Source organism: Poromitra crassiceps (genome assembly GCF_964638095.1).
Source record: "Poromitra crassiceps genome assembly, chromosome: 2".
NCBI classification, from domain to species: Eukaryota; Metazoa; Chordata; class Actinopteri; order Beryciformes; family Melamphaidae; genus Poromitra; species Poromitra crassiceps.
Genome location: NC_139624.1, coordinates 93,846,292 through 93,870,033, shown reverse-complemented (window position 1 = coordinate 93,870,033; position 23,742 = coordinate 93,846,292). Strand labels below are relative to the sequence as shown.

The 23,742-nt window shown below is 42.8% G+C and overlaps 1 protein-coding gene across 1 annotated transcript in view; it reads left to right on the top strand.

Moving 5' to 3' along the window:
- vstm2a (V-set and transmembrane domain containing 2A) overlaps nucleotides 1–23,742 on the top strand; it is a gene marked incomplete at its 5' end in the record, with an annotated part of 129,204 nt that overhangs the window by 904 nt on the left and 104,558 nt on the right. The window contains one exon of the mRNA XM_083632258.1: nucleotides 3,100–3,266. Coding sequence (XP_083488384.1) covers nucleotides 3,100–3,266 — 167 coding nt within the window. The remainder of the gene's footprint in view (nucleotides 1–3,099; nucleotides 3,267–23,742) is intronic.

Below are 23,742 nucleotides of genomic sequence, written 5' to 3'. Positions count from 1 at the left end.
TCTATTGGACTGATGAGATTTTGTCTCTCAGATGCAGAATATTAAAACAGAATATTTGTTATTCTTTATTTTAAATTTGTATGTAACCTTTATTTAACCAGGAGTAGAGACTCATTGAGATTAAAAATCTCTTTATACAAGAGTGACCTGGCCAAGACAGACAGCAGCACAATTACACAGTTGCAGACATAAAAAAAACAAATTTAAAACCAAAACAAAATATAGCCGCAAGCGGCAATACCAGGGGTTCAAGCCTATTGCCCTTGAAGGGGCTTGAATATGTATCTTGAATATCTGTATCTTGAATAACTATCTGTATCTGTCACCCAGGTCAGCAGTTGACCTGGGTGGATCGATCTCTTCTAAAAAACTGTAGTCACCTGTAAGTCAGCAGCTGACTTATAGGCAAATGTCATGCAATTGCTCGACTGTGATCTCATCAGCATCCTAGGGACATTAGGGAGCAGTGATGTCATCCGTGATATGACATATTGATCATCAGTAGTGTGGCTTCCCAAGCAGGGACGTCTCAAACTGTAGCTGGATGACAATGTATATGATGATGTCATATACCTTATGCTAATGAAGTCATTAGAGACTGATGATGTCATATATATATGTGACATCACTGATGACATTGCATTAGCACTGATGATAATTTATGCTAATGAAGTCATGAGACTGATGATGTCATCAATATGTGACATCACTGATGACATCACTGCTCCCTAATGATGTAGTAATGATGTAGTCAGCTGTCACCTTTAGGTCAGGTGTCACATATTGATGACATCATCAGTCTCTATGACTGCATATGATTATATACATTGTGACATCATCAGTGGTGACATCTAGCTACAGTTTGACATGTCCCTGCTTGGCAAGCCATTGCTCCCTAATGATGTCACTCAGTATTGTCACACTACTGATCATGTCATCAATATCTCAGATCACTGATGACATCACTGCTCCCTAATCTCCCTAGGAGGCTGATGACATCACAGTGGGGCAATTGCATAACATTTGCTCAGGTCAACTGCAGACTTACAGGTGACTACACTTTTCTACACCAGATGGATTCATCCAGGTCAACTGCTGACCTAGATGAGTACACTTTTTTACATGAGATGGATTTGTCCAGGTCAACTGCTCACCTACAGATGACTACACTTTTTTTTACACGAGATGGGTTCGCCCAGGTCAACTACTGACCTCCAGGTGACTACACTCTTTTACACAAGGGGCATTAGCCCAGGTCAACTACTGACCTCCATGTAACTACACTATTTTACACGAGGTGGATTCACCCAGATCGACTACTGACCTCCAGGGGCATATGAGCAAAGTCAGCAATAGAAAAACAGGGAAGGGTGATGGTGATGATGTCACAATGCCCTAAAATGGCCTACGAAGGCCTAAAAACAAAATATCGCTGTAGTACCCGCCGTGGATTCTTTTTTGTGTTTTTTTTCTGGAGCATCTAATAACAACCAATATCTGTCATTGGGCCAAATTTCAGGTCTCTGCGATGTAACAACTCACGGGAATCGCGGCTGATGAGGGAAAAAAAATCTGAGCAAAAACAACAAAGTGCTCTCTTGTTGTTTATTCACCTTATGTAGCCCCGCCCACTTGACCCAGTTGTGTTATGACTTCCTGTTCAAAACTGTCTGTTTTACCTGGTCACTAGTACTGTACTGTCACAGGAAGTGTCAACACAATAGGAAGTAACTGGCTGACCCCTGTGTTGGAACTTAAGGTGAATAGAGTCTCTCTCCGGGACGGAAAGATGCGGAAGGGAAATGAAACGGTTTACGGCAGCTGTATGTGGGTGGGTCTGTACGTGCCACAGTCATAAAACCCATTGAACAGCTTTTTAATAGAGCCATCAAGGTATTTGGTAGAAAACCACGATCATACCATCACTGTAACATTCTGGAACAACATCACTTCTTAAACTTTGAAAATGTCAAGATCTTTAAGAGTGTTTGTTTTATCTACAAATGCCTACACGGTCTAGCCCCCCCTCCTGTTCAGGAATTCATCCACAAGAAAATAGCCACTGGACTCGGCACCAGGTCAAACACCAGAGGTGATTGTGAGGTCCATCGCAGACTGACTACGTTTGGCGAAAACGTCCTGTCTATAAAAGGCAGTCAAACAGTCTCCCAGTTTCCTTGAGGGAAAGCCCCACCTTGGCCACTTTTAGAAATAAATTAAAACAATGGTTGAAAGCCAACCAGACATGTAATCATTTATAGTACGTTTTCTGTCATTTTTGTATTTTTGAGTGTACCTTACTATCTGTTTCTTTTGAGTGTGTTCTATTAATTATGTATGTAGCTCTTACTGTTTTATATTCCTCCGTTTTTATGTTTGGGGACTGCGGATGGAAATTAGCCTTGTGAAATTAGCCTTGTGCTATGTTTACATTATGCTGATAATAAGGACATATACACCCTTATTGTCAGCATAATGTAAACATCACCTACCAAGGAAAATACCAAAACCTTAACCTCCTCGTACTAGGCTACGTTGTGACTAATGTAGGCCTACCGTGGTGTGTGGTTTAGCAATTATTGGCAGTCTAGCAGTGTGGAGAAGGAGGTGCTATGTGTATCCATAAGTGCTCAGTATTAATTGACCCTGATATATTTGTTTCCCTGCTTATGAAATGTAATTTGTGGAACCAAATAAAGTATTTAAAATGTGTGTGTGTGTGTGTGTGTGTGTGTGTGTGTGTGTGTGTGTGTGTGTGTGTGTGTGTGTGTGTGTGTGTGTGTGTGTGTGTGTGTGTGTGTGTGTGTGTGTGCGCGTGCGTGCGTGCGTGCGTACGTGCGTGCATGCGTGTGTGTGTTGGGGGTGGTGGTGGCAGACTTATGTAAATTTGTGACAAAGACACGTCAATATTTCCCACACATGTTGATGTAGCCACAGGCTGTTTGGAAAGTGGGCAGTCCTTCCCCAGATGCTAATTTCTTGTCTGCACAAATCACATAACTTTACTTGATTACCCCTCCTCTCTCCCTCTCTCTCTTTCCCTCTCCCTCCCTCTCTCTCTCTCTCTCTCTCTCCCTCTCTCTCTCTCTCCCCCTACAGGCCGGTTCACAGACCTGCCCTCTAACTGGACAGCGTCAGAGGGGCAGCATGTTGAGCTGGGCTGTGCGTTCCAGAGCAGAGCAGCCTCGGTGTATCTGGAGATCCAGTGGTGGTTCATCAAGGCGCCAGAGCCCAGTGACAGCGAGGAGGATGTGGATGCAGAAGAGGTATATGGGACCTCCTTTATTTATTTTTACCATGCCCAATTATTTTGATGGACACCCACTGATAAGAGTTCAAGTTCAAGTTCAGAGTACTTTATTTTCCCCGTGAGGGAACTTCGTTGGTGGTCAAGGCATAAAAACAGTGGATGATTAAAAGCCACGTAGGTAGTGGTATGGGTGGGGGAACATAGCGTCAGTAGGGGCACGGCCGATAGGGAGAGGCCTATTGGGGGGGGGGGGGGGGGCGGGGTGGTCTTAGTGTTCATTTCATCCGGTTCATTAGTCTGATGGATGTTGGCACAAAGGACATAGCCGGTTTGGTTTTTAGGGGCAGGGAATGGAATCTCCTTCCTGGAAGGTAACAGGCTGTACTGGTTGTTGAGGTTATAAGTGGAGTCAGATGCTATGAGTCTGCTTTTCCTGATGGTTTTTTTTTTTTATATGGCTGTGAGGGAGGTCTGGACTTCTCCAATGATCTTGTTTTTTTATATGGCTGTGAGGGAGTCTGGGGTTCTCCAATGATCTTGTTTTTTTATATGGCTATGAGGGAGGTCTGGTGTTCGCCAATAATCTTGTTTTTTTATATGGCTGTGAGGGAGGTGTGGGGTTCTCCAGAGATCTTGTTTTTTTTAATATGGCTATGAGGGAGGTCTGGTGTTCGCCAATAATCTTGTTTTTTTATATGGCTGTGAGGGAGGTGTGGGGTTCTCCAGATATCTTGTTTTTTTTAATATGGCTGTGAGGGAGTTGTGGGGTTCTCCAGAGATCTTGTTTTTTTAATATGGCTGTGAGGGAGGTGTGGGGTTCTCCAATGATCTTGTTTTTTTATATGGCTCTGAGGGAGGTGTGGGATTCTCCAATGATCTTGTTTTTTGAATATGGCTGTGAGGGAGGTGTGGGGTTCTCCAATGATTTTGTTTTTTTATATGGCTGTGAGGGAGGTGTGGGGTTCTCCAGAGATGTTGTTTTTTGAATATGGCTGTGAGGGAGTTCTGGGGTTCTCCATGGATCTTGTTTTTTTATATGGCTGTGAGGGAGGTCTGGGGTTCTCCAGTGATCTTGTTTTTTTAATATGGCTGTGAGGGAGGTGTGGAGTTCTCCAGTGATCTTGTTTTTTTAATATGGCTGTGAGGGAGGTGTGGAGTTCATTTCATCCGGTTCATTAGTCTGATGGATGTTGGCACAAAGGACATAGCCGGTTTGGTTTTTAGGGGCAGGGAATGGAATCTCCTTCCTGGAAGGTAACAGGCTGTACTGGTTGTTGAGGTTATAAGTGGAGTCAGATGCTATGAGTCTGCTTTTCCTGATGGTTTGTTTTTTTATATGGCTGTGAGGGAGGTCTGGACTTCTCCAATGATCTTGTTTTTTTATATGGCTGTGAGGGAGTCTGGGGTTCTCCAATGATCTTGTTTTTTTATATGGCTATGAGGGAGGTCTGGTGTTCGCCAATAATCTTGTTTTTTTATATGGCTGTGAGGGAGGTGTGGGGTTCTCCAGAGATCTTGTTTTTTTTAATATGGCTATGAGGGAGGTCTGGTGTTCGCCAATAATCTTGTTTTTTAATATGGCTGTGAGGGAGTTGTGGGGTTCTCCAGAGATCTTGTTTTTTTTAATATGGCTGTGAGGGAGGTGTGGGGTTCTCCAATGATCTTGTTTTTTTATATGGCTCTGAGGGAGGTGTGGGATTCTCCAATGATCTTGTTTTTTGAATATGGCTGTGAGGGAGGTGTGGGGTTCTCCAATGGTTTTGTTTTTTTTCTATGGCTGTGAGGGAGGTGTGGGGTTCTCCAGAGATGTTGTTTTTTGAATATGGCTGTGAGGGAGTTCTGGGGTTCTCCATGGATCTTGTTTTTTTATATGGCTGTGAGGGAGGTCTGGGGTTCTCCAGTGATCTTGTTTTTTTAATATGGCTGTGAGGGAGGTGTGGAGTTCTCCAGTGATCTTGTTTTTTTAATATGGCTGTGAGGGAGGTGTGGAGTTCTCCAGTGATCTTGTTTTTTTTATATGGCTGTGAGGGAGGTGTGGAGTTCTCCAGTGATCTTGTTTTTTTATATGGCTGTGAGGGAGGTGTGGAGTTCTACAGTGATCTTGCAGATGCATGGAGAAGCTAGCAGACTAAAACCCAACATATCCACGTCGTCTGACCTCTGATGAGGAAATGAAAGAGCACACTTCAGAGAATAGGCCACTGACTGATTTTTCCTCACGCTGTTGGTCTCCAAATAGTTAATTTAAAACATTGGTTGTTTTAACCATCTTGAAAATTGACCAATGTTATTGTTTTCCTTGTGAGGACTGGCTGGAATACAGGCAGGTTAGCATCTGTTGGTTGCTGTTTCTCTTCTTTTCTCCCAACACAACCAGCCCTCCTCCCTCGGCATTTCCTCCTATTTTCTCCACAATTGTACTTGGCCAATTCCCCCTGTGGAAAGACTGGATACAATACAATGACTGGATACAATACACACATTCCATACAATACACATTTACAGTAGTAATAACAGCCTTGTGCTTGTGCCTCAATAAAATAGTGAAATATAAGTGTTGGATCAGTCATTTCCCCCCAAATGTTGGATGTGATACCTCACTATATTTATAACTAGTCGTGAATTTGATGTATTTTTGGCTCCTCCTAAAAGAATCCCATTGTGAAGCGCTCTCCTCTCCCTCACGCAGCTCAAAGCAGCCCTCAGCGCACTGAGCAGGGATATGAGTTAAACACATCAAGTGTAAAGCAGAGAATCAGTCACCGACCACTTTAAAAATCAGCTTGTTCTGTATTTTAATGAGCTGATGAATGAAGTCAATGGCTTGACTATTCACAAATGGAAAGCGACTCTCCAAATGAATGTGTGTTGGCTCATTAAACATGCCATGGACAGTGCTTTGGAAGCAATTTGACATTTTTGTTATGCATTATTGTTATGACAGCCCATGGTTAGATATCCATATGGCTTTAATTCTGATTGCTCCATTGTTGTCAGCTTTCACAACCAGGCTTTGATGTGGGATGTGATCCCATGTGACTCTGGGATGTTGGGCTATTGATGCCGACATGGCATTGCTACCCTGGTTTCTTATTATAGAAGCCTCTGGCATTGCTACCCTGGTTTCTTATTATAGAAGCCTCTGGCATTGCTACCCTGGTTTCTTATTATAGAAGGCTCTCTTTGGCATTGCTACCCTGGTTTCTTATTATAGAAGCCTCTGGCATTGCTACCCTGGTTTCTTATTATAGAAGGCTCTCTTTGGCATTGCTACCCTGGTTTCTTATTATAGAAGGCTCTCTTTGGCATTGCTACCCTGGTTTCTTATTATAGAAGGCTCTCTTTGGCATTGCTACCCTGGTTTCTTATTATAGAAGGCTCTCTTTGGCATTGCTACCCTGGTTTCTTATTATAGAAGGCTCTCTTTGGCATTGCTACCCTGGTTTCTTATTATAGAAGGCTCTCTTTGGCATTGCTACCCTGGTTTCTTATTATAGAAGGCTCTCTTTGGCATTGCTACCCTGGTTTCTTATTATAGAAGGCTCTCTTTGGCATTGCTACCCTGGTTTCTTATTATAGAAGGCTCTCTTTGGCATTGCTACCCTGGTTTCTTATTATAGAAGGCTCTCTTTGGCATTGCTACCCTGGTTTCTTATTATAAAAGGCTCTCTTTGGCATTGCTACCCTGGTTTCTTATTATAAAAGGCTCTCTTTGGCATTGCTACCCTGGTTTCCTATTATAAAAGGCTCTCTTTGGCATTGCTACCCTGGTTTCTTATTACCAGGTATCTCGCGCTATATGCGCGCTCGATTCCTAGGCTCACATGCTACACGGGCTCGCTATCTCGGCCGTTGCGTGGCTTCGCACGCCCTGCACCTCGCTGAGCTGGCCCTGCAGCTCACATACGCAGCTCGGCCGCTGCACGGCCTCGCCCTGGCTGCTCCTTGATGGCATACATTCAGGGATGCTGGATAACCTGTCCTAGAGCTGGCAACATACAGCTGTCCATGGCTGAAAACGGGGGTCTGAAGCCAGACTCCCACTTCTTTCAGTGTCTGCCCCTGGGACTTGATTTTGCTCTTATGACATCACTGATGACATCATCAGTGGGACTCTTATGCCATCACTGATGACATCACAACCTCTTATAACATCACTGATGATGTCACAATTTATGACATCACTGATGATGTCACTGATGATGTCACAGTGGGATTTATGACATCACGGAAGATGTCACAGTGGAACAATCACAGTGGGACAGACACACAGAGCCCGAGCTCCAATTTATGGTGGGGATAAATACTAGGCACTACGCAGGCTCGATTCCTACGCTCGCCCACTGCACGGGCTCGCTACCTCGGCCACTGCGCGGCCTAACCCATCCTGCAGCTCGCCGAGCTGGCCCTGCAGCTCACATTCGCAGCTCGGCCGCTGCACGACCTTGCCCGCAGCTCGGCTGCTGTGTTGGGCAGCTGTTAGACCAGTAGCTCATGATGACGTAGCTTCAGTAATAGCCCTTTCACATTATGGCACCGAATTGGGATCTGTGTCCTCTGAATCATAGCCATACCCACAATAATTCTGGGATGGATGATGGCATCATCAATAAAGGCATCAATTTCATCATCATCGATGTATGTCTCATCATCATCCTCAATGAACTCTTCCTCCATTTCTGGGTCAGACAGATTAAATCGCCATAACAGTCTCATAGCCTTATTCCCATGTTATGGAACACACCTCCTTTCTCTTTCACACATATCACAGGGACACAAGTCAGGGAGTAGGCAGGAACATATAGTTACTTCAGTGTCGCTCGCTTATATAGTGAGTGAATCTATGATCTATCAGTGGTTTATGACATCACTGATGATTAGGGATGTTCGATATTGGCTTTTTTACCGATATCCGATATCCGATATCCGATAATGTCCAACTCTTAATTTCCGATACCGATATCAACCGATATCAACGGATACCGATATAAGCAGGCTTTTTTTTTCACCAAAATTTCAGGTAACAAGTTACATAATGTAGCTTAATGTAGCTGAAGAGTTTAATATATAATATGCAAGTTGTGTTAAAGTTGTATGCAAGTTGTGTTCAAGTTGTAAGTGTTATTGGGGCAATGGTGGCCCAACGGTTAGAGAAGTGAGCTTGTGACCAGAAGGTCGTCGGTTCAATCCCCGGGACCGGCAGGATAAATCTGGGTGGGGAAAGTGAAAAGGCAGCGCTTGCCCCTCCCTCATAACCACCACTGAGGTGCCCTTGAGCAAGGCCCTTAACCCCAACCGCTCCAGTGGAGCTGCTCAGTGGCCAACAGATCAGACTGTGGTTGTACTGGTCAGCTTCCAGGTATGAATGTGTGCGTGAATGTGAACAGGGCACTCCTGAAAAAGAGAGCATTGCTCTCAGTGAGACTCCCCCTGTATAAAAAACAAAACAAAAAACAAAATCGGCATGAAAACCGATACTGATATTTTCCGATATTAATTTTTTATGCTAATATCGGCCGATAATATCGGACATCCCTACTGATGATGTCACAGTGGGATTTATGACATCAGTGGGATTTATGACATCACTGATGATGTCACAGTGGAAATTATGACATCAATGGGATTTATGACATCACTGATGATGTCACAGTGGGATTTATGACATCACAGATGATGTCACAGTGGGATTTATGACATCAGTGGGACAATCACAGTGGGACAGAGAAACAAACAGACCGACAGACAGACAGAGCCCCACCTCCCATTTATATACTGATATAGTAGGGATCTCGTGCGTAACGCGCGCTCGATTCCTAGGCTCGCCCGAGCCTAAGCTTTCTGACTAAACTCCAATATAAACCCATGGAAGTCATCTTTGACGCTCATGGCAACTGCTCCCCCATTAGGGTCTGGGGGGAGGAGCTAACCTCTCCCAGCCCCCACGCCTAAACCTAACCTCCCCCAGCCCCTAACCCTAAACCTACCCTCTCCCACCCCCCACGCCTAAACCTAACCTCCCCCCAGACCCTAATGGGGGAGCAGTTGACTAATGGGGGAGCAGTTGCCATGAGCGTCAAAGATGACTTCCATGGGTTTACATTGGAGTTTAGTCGGAAAGCCCAAGTCGTTTCATGGGTCGTTCAAGGCTACCGTGTTAGTAACAAGTGACGCACAAGGGACGGGACAAAGCGTCAATATGCTACGCGCTCGGAGTGAGAACGTGTTGGTCATTCAGAGGCTGTTCTCTCCCCCTCTCTCTCTCTCTCACTCCCTCTCTCGCGCAGCACAAAGACCAATGGAAAAAAAGCTGTTCTCTCCCCCTCTCTCTCTCTCTCTCTCTCACTCCCTCAAATCTCCCAGCATGCATTGAGACTAATACATTTCGAGAAGAAATATCAACCAAATCAGCCTAAATTGCCTAAAGTGGTAGATAGAAATAATGTTTCTGTTCACACAACATGCAATTCTCGAACATTTCAATATTGGCCAAAATAAAACATAGACATCCAAACACAACCCTATGTGAAACATATATATAACCTAGGTGGTATATATATCCCACGCAGATATAAGATCCGTAACACGGCTGTACTGTGATGTCCGCTCCAACAAGACTTGGCTTACTTCACATCCACTTTTACAATAAAAACACATTTATGCAATGACTTTACATAATGTAGGCTATATTTATGTGCATCATCTGCAGCACTGGAGAAGAAAAGGTAGCGAGAGAAAACAATATCATTCTAATCTGGACAAACTTTCACCAATCTAATCTCATCATGACATAGGCCTAGGGGTGTCACAATATATCGTCCCACGAAATTTCGCGATAGTAAAACGTCACGATATGTATCGTTGAGATGAAATCTCATATCGCAAAAAAAAAAAAAAAAAAAAAAAAAAATCTTTTTTTTTTTTTTTTTTTTTTTTTTCAAAAAATAGACTAAGAAACGTCTTTGTTTGTTGAAGTTCAATGTGTGGAAAGTAGTTCAGTTGAACAAGTCTCTGAAGAGACACATGAGAAGTTATACAGGAGAGAAACCATTCAATTGAGTTTCTGGCAAAACTGTTTACTTGACAGGAAAAACTGAAGATGCATAAAAAATAGATTAAGAAAAGTCTTGTTGTTTGAGTTTGAAGAAAAACTGAAGATGCATAATGAGAATTTATACTGCTGAGAAACCTTTTAGTTCAAAGTAAATCTAAGTGACGGTGTAACTCATTCTATTTCAAGATAAGCCTTATCTCCAATCTCATGTTTTTTCTAGTTGTTATTGTAATAACAATTTCCCACAACAGCATGTTTTGTATTTGTGCATTTCAAATAAAATACTACTTTTCCAGTCATATATTGTCATTATTCAAGTTTAAAAAAATATTGTTAAAATCGTATCGTATCGTATCGTTATCGTGAACCCAGTATCGTGATACGTATCGTATCGTGAACTGAGTGTATCGTGACACCCCTACATAGGCCACATAGGGATAGGCTATATTTTTCTAGCCAATGCATTTAGAACATTCTTTTCACTTTGATCTTGCTATAGTGTAGCGTATTTACATGCTTGCAGTATTTAAACTGCAGTTAGATTGGTTTGAGAAGCATAATAATATGGAATATTATATATGAGACAGATGGCAATGAAACAGGGAGGGGGGGAGCTCAGAGCGCTTCGGTCGGCTTTTCTGACCGAACTGGATCGCTCCGTGGAATTGGAGCTTAAAAGGGAAGCTTGTGATGCGTTTACTGCACTTCTCCAATGAGCAGGTAGTGCATAATTTTACGCTTAAAAGGCGTGGTTATAATGCTTAAGGCCGCGTGTAGCGCTGATCACCAATCTGCGCTGCGCCGGGCGCTGGGCGCAGTTTATAGGCCGATGCAACGATAGAGCCCATCGTACATGAATATCACAATAAAATGTAACAAACAGGTGAATTTGGATCTGTGATAAGGACTTCCAAGGGCATGGGTGGGCCTTTCCCCAATCAGTGCTTTTGATTGGTTGATTGATGCTTGATGTTATGCTTAGTTCCCTCATGCGGGAGTGTTATTACAAACACATTTCACACTCGAGATTTGTTCAAACTCACAGTTTATTATGAAATTCTAGTCATAATCCTAGTTTTGACATCATCAGTTGTGTCAATTGCTCAAGTGACATCACTGATGACATCATCCGTGATTTATGACATCCCTGATGATCAGTGGCACAAAAATTTAAACAAAGACAGAACAGAAAAACATTGTCCACATGCTCCCTTTTATAATAAGGAAAGATGATGCACACACATCTAGATTTCTTTCCATTTGTTTTGATGGCATTCCGGGTTTGAATATTTCACTCAGTATGTTTAGAACAAATTATTTTTCAGTTTTCTTTTGTTTTTACAACCTGGACTTTATATTTTCAGCTTGGTTTATGTTAACCAAGTCAGCCAGAACAGAATTTCCTCAGATTGATGCAGTACAGAGCTAGAACCCGCCGCGCAACGGCCTGGCCGGAACAGAGGCCGTAGGGGCATGTGTGATATATGTGATCTATCTTGATCCTTTTAGCAATGACTGGGAAAGCTAGTCCTCCCCTATTTATATTCCGACCACAAAAGATGAAAAGAATCAGCTTAAAATCAACCCGAATACTGTTTTTGACAGGGGGAAATCATGTCCGCTTTGAGAAAAAACGGTCCACCTCGCTAAGGCAGTATCAAACGCAGAAAGAGTCTGTGATGACACTGGGGACATGTTGACACAGATGTGTGCCATTTAAAAAATTCATATTGCAATACAGCCAGGAATCTATGAATTCCTAGGCCACTAATGGATTCATACTTGGCTTGACTTAACCTGGGATATATTAAATAGGCCCCGCTGTGCTTGTGTAAAAGCAAGATGGTTGAAAACAAAAGAAGGTAGCTCTCCAGGTCAAGAAGTCGGTTGGGGGATGGGCATGTCCAAATTTTAAATTATATCACTGGGCATTCGTATTGAGGAGTCTCAGTTACTGGCTGGATGGAGATAGAGTTTCATCTTGGAAAAGCGTGGAACAAGAACTAATAACACCAATAAGATTGAAGGATTTTCTCCTTATAGGTATATCTAATAAAAAATGTAGTTTGCTTTATGGTCCAATCTTTACTTATATGCTTCAAGTGTTTAGAGCAGCGGAAAGGTTTCTGAAGATCAAAAACAAGTGGTACAAATCATCTCCATTATGGAATAACAGTCATCTGCTAACTGGGGGGAAACCTTTCAGTAACAGATCATGGGAGGATAAAGGTATCATGTCTCTTCAAGATATCAATGGGGTAGATCGCATTCGGGACTTTCGAGACCTAGTCTCCAGCTACAGCATCGATAATCATTCTCTTTTCTTTTACTTCAGAATAAGATCAGCCTGTAGAGCCTATCGGGTTCCCTGGGGGTCAGAGTTGAAAGAACATCCTATTCTTGACTGGGTAAGAATCGCTCCAAAAAGTATAGTGTCATATATATATGATAATTTTAATTCCCATAAGTATACACCCACTTGTGGTATGCAGGCATGGGATAGAGAACTAGGACAAGAGTTAAACTGGGATGCAATTTGGGATAATGTTACTGGTGCTTCGAAGAATCCAAACCATCAATATATACATTTGAAATTTTGTCATAGAGCGTATCTAACACCGAGAATTAGGCATAGGATGGGATTGGTAACTGACCCATTTTGTACGTTCTGCCACCCGGGAACCATTGGCTCTTTTATGCATGTTGTATGGGAGTGTCCAGGGGTCTTGGAGTTTTGGGGGAAGGTTATTAATACGCTGTCAGACCTGCTGGAGGTGCAACTCCTGGTGGACCCGGCAGTACATTTGTTGACTCGCATATCGTCTTCACCGGAAAATCACGTAATATCTGGCTAGCAGGTCTAACGGCCGCCAAGAAGATTGTTGCTCAACGTTGGAATCCTCCACATGATATATCACATACTCATTGGCTTCGGAGCTTTCTGGACATATCATACCTGGAACTATCTTCAGCAAGAATTAACAATGCAAAACCAAACACGATTGTAGTATGGACAAATTTAATTTCAAAGTTAAAAGATCTTCTGATTAGGTGATCATTTTTATTTGATGTCTGCCTGTTTTTGTTTTTGTTTTTGTTTTTGTTTTAATTTATATGGTCAGTTGCAATAGCCGGATTGGTGGTAAGGGGTGGGGGGTGGGGAGGGATAAGTGGGTTTATAAATATTCATAATTGTATGGTAGTCATATATACTGTATATATTGTATGAATGTATGCTTTGCCTACAAAATAAAAAATGAATGATAAAAAAAAAAAGAAAAAAAAAAGAAGGTGAGCGGACATGATGCAGTCAGAATATAAAACGCTGTCACATAAAACATCTAGCGCTGCTCTGACCCAAACGTAGTTCAGCTTTCCCCCTCTTAACGAGCCACTTTAGAAATCCTGTGCGGTGGAACAGTGAGATCAACGGTGCAGACACGCGGCCTCAAGCATTATAACCACGCCTTTTAAGGGTAAAATTATGCACCATCTGCTCATTGGAGAAGTGCAGTAAAGAGTCACAAGCTTGCCTTTTAAGCTCCAATTCCACAGAGAAATCCAGTAAAACCAGACAAGCCAAGCGCTCTGCTCCCCCCCCCCCCTCCCTTCATCCCGTCTGTCTGTCTCCATATATAGGCTATTATTCCATATTATTATGCTTCTGAAACCAATCTAACTGCACTTTAAATACTGCAAGCATGTAAATACGCTACACTATAGCAAGATCAAAGTGAAAAGAATGTTCTAAACGCATCAGCTAGAAAAATATAGCCTATCCCTATATGATGAGATTAATTAGATTGGTGAAAGTTTGTCCAGAAAGATATCGTTTTCTCTCCCCTGCTGCAGGTAGGATGATGCACATAAATATAGCCTACATTATGTAAAGTCATTGCAGAAATGTGTTTTTATTGTAAAACTAAATGTGAAGTAGGGCCAAGTTATTGGAGCAGACATCACAGTATAGCACATGACAGTAGAAGCGTGTTACGCTGTCACTTATCTAAATCACGTTAAATCGACGAGGGATATATATAGGCCCAGGATGACATATATGTTTCACATAGGGTGGTGTTTTCATTTCGATGTTTTATTTGGTCCAATATTGAAATGTTCTACAATTGCAGGTTGTGTTACCATTACACATTATTTAGATCTACCTTTATATCTATTTCGGCTCATTTGGTTGCTATTTAGTAGCGAAATGGATTAGCCCAATGCATGGTGGGACTGGAGATTTCACATGCCAGGCAGTGAACTTACTTCTTTTTTCTATGGGACGTGTGTTGTGTCTGTCTGAGCGAGGGAGTCAGAGAGAGAAAGTCGTATTGTGCCTGTCAGACTGATGAGCAAGAGAGAGAGAGTGACACAGAGAAGGGTGACAGAGGAGAGCCAGAGGAGCGCTCCGCACAACCAGCGCACTGAATAGGCCTGGTTTTCAAAAGCGCAAAGCGCTAAATTAACGCCAGGTCGGAAGATATCATTAGGACGGTATTTAAGGCCGAAACGTCCACTCTCGGCTATTCATGGAGTGCGCCATGCCCATTTAGCCTAAAGCGCATTTGGCGGCCTAAAGCCATGTTGATATCTTCCCGAGGCAGGCGCAAGGCACGTTTTTTTGCGCGTAAGGCCAGTTTTAGCGCCGAAGGCCTGTGGGAGAATAGGGCCCATAGTGTCTGTCCCAGCCCATGTACAGCAGACACACCAAACGGCCTGTTGCCTCCAAACTGTGTGTAGGCCTGCTTAACATCACACAGAGCTGTTACCAGCTGATCACAGGGGATTGGCTCTTGATACTGCAACAAATATCTCTGTGCAATTAGCCGCAGCTCATTAGTTAGTACGTTAGCATATGATGTAATCCCAGCAACGCTGCAAGCCATGTCTTCGTTCAGCTTGTAGATCTTTTCAGAGAAGCAGACTTCTTCATCCAGCAGCTTGTGGATGTTTGGCCTCTCTGCGGCCAGCAGCACTCCATCATTTGCCAGGATCCCCAGACATGTTCCCGCGTGACCGATGGCTTCCATGGCATACTCCACCTGATACAGCGTCCTTCAGGAGAGAAAATGGTCATCCGAGAATCATATCTGCGAGACATTTTTCAATTGTCTGGACTTTGAATCATTGGTTAAAGAAAGCCTTCCTTCCTGTTGCTGCATTCTAGCTACATAGCAGTGCCCCCTGTCGCAGACATTATGACATCATCAGTGATGTCATCAATCATCAGTGATCAGAATGACAATATCCGTAAATTGATGTCAACTGATGTCACTATGCAAAGACATTGTGACATCATCATTGATGTCATAAATCAGTGATGATGCCATACCCACTGATGATGTCATAGGCATTGTGACATCATCACTGATGTCATAAAGCCTTCCCTACTGAGGTTATTGGACCATTCTTGCCCAAGCCTGAACCTGTGGCAACAACCAAACTGGTTGTTATGTAGTGCATGCAGTCTACTGAATGGTTCTATTGGTTTTTACTATAGCACATACTGTATGATGAACAGTGTTGGGAACGTTACTTTAAAAAAGTAATTAGTTATAGTTACTCACTACTTGTTCCAAAAAGTAACTGAGTTAGTAACTGAATTACTCTATAATAAAAGTAACTAGTTACCAGGGAAAGTAACTATTTGCGTATCTCCACCTTGAAAATGCCAAATTTTCATGGATTGCTGCAAACCTGAGGGTACCCTCACGGGCCCCTCGGGCCGACCAAAACGGGCCGAGGCCGGGCTTGTTTTTTATTTATTTTTAATTAATAGGTCCGGGGTCGGGCCGTTTCAATAATTCAATTAAATAATGTTGTATTAGCGTACTCGCTTGATTTTACACAGCGGAGCACAGTCAGACAAAGAGGAGGAGTGCAGAGACACTCCTCCAGCCACACACAGACCCTCACGTGACGTTAGTAGCTGTAGACAGCTCCCGAAGAGAGATAGAGAGAGGTTTGTGCCGTGTCCGTCCATGTACAGCGAGCGGACAGCTCCCGAACACAGAGAGAGAGAGAGTCAAATAGAGAGACAGACAGAGAGAGGCTGCGCAGGACGGCCGCGTGGCGATGCAGCACGCGGAACAGAGAGGGAGAGAGATGTGTCATTATATCGTAATATTGGCTTCGGGCCTCGCAACGGGCTGGATCGGGCACGGGTCTGCATGTCACGGGCCGGGGAGGGCTCGGGCCGAAATTTCAGGCCCGCGCAGCTCTCAACTCCGGACTCGCCATTTCTGCTGCTTCCTCGAATCTGTTTGGTGTGTCTGTGTGTGTGTGTGTGTGTGTGTGTGTGTGTGTCGCCCGTGTCCTGACTCCTGGCTCGTGTGTAACACTGGCTCCGATTGGCTACCATGAAACACATGACTCTGCCTTAGCCAATCATAATCGTTTATCTCGTTATGTTAACCCACCCGGTCTCCTCACTTGACAACACTAGTGTAGGCTACGGGTAGTTTACTCAATCATTTCATAGTAACGCACCGCATTTAGCGTTCAGTAACGATAACGGCGTTGTAACGACGGAAACAGTAATTAGTTAGATTACCCCGTTACTGAAAAAATAACGGCGTTACCTAACGCCGTTCTTTTAAACGGCGTTATTCCAAACACTGATGATGAATGGATGTGCCTGTGTATGTGGCATTGTTTGTTTACATGGCTAATACAGTGATTCATTTGTCTGATATAGCACATTTTTGTAACTTGTGACTTGTGATTTACAATCTAAAATGGTGTACTGCATAGCCTTGTGTAACTGGACTCAGTGTTAACATACAGTGTAATAGGCATAGGTCTAAATACACAGTCAGTCTTCAGCTCTTGAAGCACAGCACGCATGTAAATGTTGGATTGTGGATTTGGCTCTCAATGGGAAAACAGTGGCCCTCCTTTTGTAGCAGTATAGCCTAATTCACACCCTAGCCTATCCTATTATTATTATTTATATTAATTCAAGAACACTCTCGTCATAGATTTAACCATTTATTGCATAAATGTGTAACGCTGTTCTGCTCTACTAGCCTTATAAACAGCGCCCAGGTTCTTTAACTAACACTCAATGATATTACAACTGGTAATATATACTTTCGTTAGAGTATTGAGTGGGTAACTGTCTAATTTTAAAGGAAATACTTATGAATGAAATAATAGACACTATTTAAAGTAGGTGTGTGGTGTCCTTTGTGGCTTTTTAACCCTTTTAATGAAAATGCACCTTAATGAAATGAAGCACTTTTAAACTTTTAAACAGTTTTATATATCAAAGAATAATATATTTATTACAAAACTTGGCCTAAATAGAAATAAAATATATATGTATTTGTTTGTACTTGTTTGTATGAAAATATATCCCCCACAATTAAAATAAATACACCTGCACAGTATCTGCTATAGACACAGCAGATAACTAAAGGGTTTCTCTTTTCCAGTAGCGGCCAGATGCACAACTAACTGGTTTCACCTTTTTTCTCTGAGGGAATTATTATTTTCACTTTAGTTAAACCATAAAATAAATAGTGCTGTAAAAACACTCTAGACACTTTAAAGTTGATCAAACAAAAATATAGCCTATTGCACCTTTAATTACCTTATCCCGAATGGGATTCAAATGTAAACTTAGTGGGCCCACACTATGAGTTACCTTATCAAATAAACAAACAAAAAGCCGGCAACCTGTTTACTGTAGTGTGCACACTGAAATGGTACCCTGAGGCAGGCCTGATTGCTGCTTGTGAACGCTGGTCCACGGAAGATGATGGACACGGATTGTGATCCTCCAGCAGGCTCCAGGGAAAGGGTTAACTCTCCCACCGAAGTAGGTCAGTGCGCAGTGGCTCTCTGTAGCCACTGAGCGCGGATCCTCTCACCCGCTCCTTGGTCCTTGTAGAGGAAACTCTCTGCTTCCCCTCGGTGGCAGACGTGAGGCGGGGCGCCGCCCGGCGATCCCCCACAGCGCTGTCCGGTCCCGTCTGGATGATGTTGGAGGCTAGCTGGAAAATGCCAGCCTCTCTTGTCCTCTTGTCAAGAAAGCTGTAGGAAGCTAACGTGGATAACTTTTAGCTTCACAGTCTCTGTCAGATCGATTGCAGGGAGCTAACTGTTGCTACCTGCTAGCACTACAGTTAACACAGTACACTGTCCAGTTTATGCAGGGAGCTAACGGTGTCTACTTAGCATTAGCCGAACCGCCAACACTGAACACTGTCCGCACCGCACGCACTGAATCACTGTACCCGCACTCGCGCAGATTCCACACTCCGCCGAAGCACTTCAGACAGCGGTAGACTCATTAACTTATATTAGAAGTCACTTTTACCATGCTCACGTGGAGAGCAGGGACACAACATGGCATGCTCTTAGCTGCCGGAGAGAGAAGAGGAAGTCCTTCCTCCATACTGCGTTACTCTGTCTTTCTCTACCCGCCCTCCAGCCAATGGAATAATGGAACTTGACGTTACCACCAGACAGACCAATGACAGGTAGAATACAAGACGACATTAGAACAAGCATGTTAGATTGCAACTGTAAACCTCTCAATCAACGTATCATGCTGCGTTCACTTGTAGTAGTAAACAACACATCTTCTATTGTAAAGAGTTTACAGACATTTAGACACTTTCTTTTTCATTGAGACATTGAAAATAGTAAGACATGGAAAATAATAAAGTTTGTGCACAAAACAATATAAAATAACCCAGGGGGTTACAAATGGAAATACAGTTATGTTTGGCGTTGAAGGCTCCGTCCGCTCTTTACAGAAGATGCTCCTCCCTGAACCGGCCCAGCAGCATGCTACGCCGAGCAGGGAGGGCCGCACAAATCCCCCCATGGGGATATAAGAGTCCAGATTAATTTAAAGCCATTAGTGAGTAACAGAGGGCAAGACATGGAAACGTTCACTTTTTGAGCCATGCAGACTCTAGAGCTAGAATACATAATTAGCCTTTGAGCCAAGCAGAGTCTGAGCTAGAAAGGTGGAGGCTGGGGTGGTGGAGGCAAAGCATTGCCAGCAGCAGCGGTGTGAGGCAGCATGGATGGAGCAGATCGAGTGAGAGAGGAGGCCGTAATGGACCACCTTGATGTGAGAATGGTTGTGATTGGCGAATGGTTAAACGATGATCCCAACGGGGGCTGTCAGCTGGTTACAGCTGGGGCGTAGCCTATGACTTCCATGTCTCGAATGAACTAACACAGGCTTCATTTATTTAGAAAATGTTAGCACCCGCTGTAAATAATTAAGCTCCCCCTTAGCTCCCCCAGCCACAACTGTCTGCAGCCGCTACTGATTCCAGCAAGAGTGTTGCTTTCAGCCCTTCTTGAAGGATTAGATTGTCTCACAGAAACGTAGTCCCAGGTTATAACGTGTACAGACCAGACAGCTGGAACTTTATTTAAAGTCCCAGGTTATAGCAGCACCCCCTGCTTAAAATGACTTCAGACAGCTGGAACTTTATTTAAAGTCCCAGGTTATAACGTGTTCAGACCAGACAGCTCGAGTTTTATTTAAAGTCCCAGGTTATAACGTGTACAGACCAGACAGCTCAAGTTTTATTTAAAGTCCCAGGTTATAACGTGTTCAGACCAGACAGCTCGAGTTTTATTTAAAGTCCCAGGTTATAACGTGTACAGACCAGACAGCTCAAGCTTTATTTAAAGTCCCAGGTTATAACATGTACAGACCAGACAGCTGGAACTTTATTTAATGTCCCAGGTTATAACGTGTACAGACCAGACAGCTGTAACTTCATTTAAAGTCCCAGGTTATAACGTGTACAGACCAGACAGCTGTAACTTCATTTAAAGTCCCAGGTTATAACGTGTTCAGACCAGACAGCTGTAACTTCATTTAAAGTCCCAGGTTATAACGTGTACAGACCAGACAGCTGGAACTTTATTTAAAGTCCCAGGTTATAACGTGTACAGACCAGACAGCTGTAACTTCATTTAAAGTCCCAGGTTATAACGTGTTCAGACCAGACAGCTGTAACTTCATTTAAAGTCCCAGGTTATAACGTGTACAGACCAGACAGCTGGAACTTTATTTAAAGTCCCAGGTTATAACGTGTACAGACCAGACAGCTGTAACTTCATTTAAAGTCCCAGGTTATAACGTGTACAGACCAGACAGCTGGAACTTTATTTAAAGTCCCAGGTTATAACATGTACAGACCAGACAGCTGTAACTTCATTTAAAGTCCCAGGTTATAACGTGTACAGACCAGACAGCTGGAACTTTATTTAAAGTCCCCGGTTATAACGTGTACAGACCAGACAGCTGTAACTTTATTTAAAGTCCCAGGTTATAACGTGTACAGACCAGACAGCTGTAACTTTATTTGAAGTCCCAGGTTATAACGTGTACAGACCAGACAGCTGTAACTTTATTTAAAGTCCCCGGTTATAACGTGTACAGACCAGACAGCTCAAGCTTTATTTAAAGTCCCAGGTTATAATGTGTACAGACCAGACAGCTGTAACTTTATTTAAAGTCCCAGGTTATAACGTGTTCAGACCAGACAGCTGGAACTTTATTTAATGTCCCAGGTTATAACATGTACAGACCAGACAGCTCAAGCTTTATTTAAAGTCCCAGGTTATAATGTGTACAGACCAGACAGCTGTAACTTTATTTAAAGTCCCAGGTTATAACGTGTTCAGACCAGACAGCTGTAACTTTATTTAAAGTCCCAGGTTATAACATGTACAGACCAGACAGCTGGAACTTTATTTAAAGTCCCAGGTTATAACATGTACAGACCAGACAGCTGTAACTTTATTTAAAGTCCCAGGTTATAACATGTACAGACCAGACAGCTGTAACTTTATTTAAAGTCCCAGGTTATAACGTGTTCAGACCAGACAGCTGTAACTTTATTTAAAGTCCCAGGTTATAACATGTACAGACCAGACAGCTGGAACTTTATTTAATGTCCCAGGTTATAATGTGTACAGACCAGACAGCTGGAACTTTATTTAAAGTCCCAGGTTATAACGTGTACAGACCAGACAGCTGGAACTTTATTTAATGTCCCAGGTTATAACATGTACAGACCAGACAGCTGGAACTTTATTTAAAGTCCCAGGTTATAACATGTACAGACCAGACAGCTGGAACTTTATTTAAAGTCCCCGGTTATAACGTGTTCAGACCAGACAGCTGGAACTTTATTTAAAGTCCCAGGTTATAACGTGTACAGACCAGACAGCTGGAACTTTATTTAAAGTCCCAGGTTATAACGTGTTCAGACCAGACAGCTGGAAGTTTATTTAAAGTCCCAGGTTATAACATGTACAGACCAGACAGCTGGAACTTTATTTAAAGTCCCAGGTTATAACGTGTACAGACCAGACAGCTGGAACTTTATTTAAAGTCCCAGGTTATAACATGTACAGACCAGACAGCTGGAACTTTATTTAAAGTCCCAGGTTATAACATGAACAGACCAGACAGCTGGAACTTTATTTAAAGTCCCAGGTTATAACGTGTTCAGACCAGACAGCTGGAACTTTATTTAATGTCCCAGGTTATAACATGTACAGACCAGACAGCTGGAACTTTATTTAAAGTCCCAGGTTATAACATGTACAGACCAGACAGCTGGAACTTTATTTAATGTCCCAGGTTATAACATGTACAGACCAGACAGCTGGAACTTTATTTAAAGTCCCATGTTATAACATGTACAGACCAGACAGCTGGAACTTTATTTAAAGTCCCAGGTTATAACATGTACAGACCAGACAGCTGGAACTTTATTTAAAGTCCCAGGTTATAACGTGTACAGACCAGACAGCTGGAACTTTATTTAAAGTCCCAGGTTATAACGTGTTCAGACCAGACAGCTGGAACTTTATTTAATGTCCCAGGTTATAACATGTACAGACCAGACAGCTGGAACTTTATTTAAAGTCCCAGGTTATAACGTGTACAGACCAGACAGCTGGAACTTTATTTAAAGTCCCCGGTTATAACGTGTACAGACCAGACAGCTCAAGCTTTATTTAAAGTCCCAGGTTATAACGTGTACAGACCAGACAGCTGTAACTTTATTTAAAGTCCCAGGTTATAACGTGTTCAGACCAGACAGCTGGAACTTTATTTAAAGTCCCAGGTTATAACATGTACAGACCAGACAGCTGGAACTTTATTTAAAGTCCCAGGTTATAACATGTACAGACCAGACAGCTGTAACTTTATTTAAAGTCCCAGGTTATAACATGTACAGACCAGACAGCTGTAACTTTATTTAAAGTCCCAGGTTATAACGTGTTCAGACCAGACAGCTGGAACTTTATTTAAAGTCCCAGGTTATAACATGTACAGACCAGACAGCTGTAACTTTATTTAATGTCCCAGGTTATAATGTGTACAGACCAGACAGCTGGAACTTTATTTAAAGTCCCAGGTTATAACGTGTACAGACCAGACAGCTGTAACTTTATTTAAAGTCCCAGGTTATAACGTGTTCAGACCAGACAGCTGGAACTTTATTTAATGTCCCAGGTTATAACATGTACAGACCAGACAGCTGGAACTTTATTTAAAGTCCCAGGTTATAATGTGTACAGACCAGACAGCTGGAACTTTATTTAAAGTCCCGGGTTATAACGTGTACAGACCAGACAGCTCAAGCTTTATTTAAAGTCCCAGGTTATAACGTGTACAGACCAGACAGCTCAAGCTTTATTCAAAGTCCCAGGTTATAACGTGTACAGACCAGACAGAAGTAATGGGAAAGGTGGCAGTGTTTGATATGTTAAAGAGAGCATTCAACACAGACTTAGCCATTTCCACACATGAAGTGTGGACTATGCCCGGTAAATCAGACCTTGGTATTTACTGGACTTATCCTTCTAGACATGAGGGATCGTTGTTTCTAAACATGGGGAAAAGGTCCATGTTTTTTGGCCGAAGGCTGGTGCACGGCTGAGTAGAGCGGGCGGGGGAGGCGGGGTGTTCCACGACGCATAAATTGTGCTCCGGAAAGCCTACCTATACAGTCAATCCTCTAGCTCTGTAAATATGGCACTTAAAAGTTCTAATATTTTTTTGTCTCGCAAAAAGTAACGATGTACTGTAGATTACCACTATGAGGTCAGTTTATTAAAATTACATCTGTATGAAAATCTGATTTTCGTTGTCGGAGATTGAGGAGGAACCGGGGGCCAGCTGCTCATCTCAGCTCCTAGCAGCCAGACTCCAGGCTGCTCCAGCTGGGCAACTTTAACGTCGTCATATAGGGGAACTTATCTGATTAACTGATCTTTGCAGCTCTGTGTTGATTAGCTAATGTTGTGTTGATTTAATTGATGAAAACCACCCTTGAGTGTGTAGGGATTACATTACCCTATCCCCTGAAATGGCATTTGTTGTATCTGCAACTCACAAACGACATGATACTGTAGTAAAGAAGTTCTTCTTATGGGATAC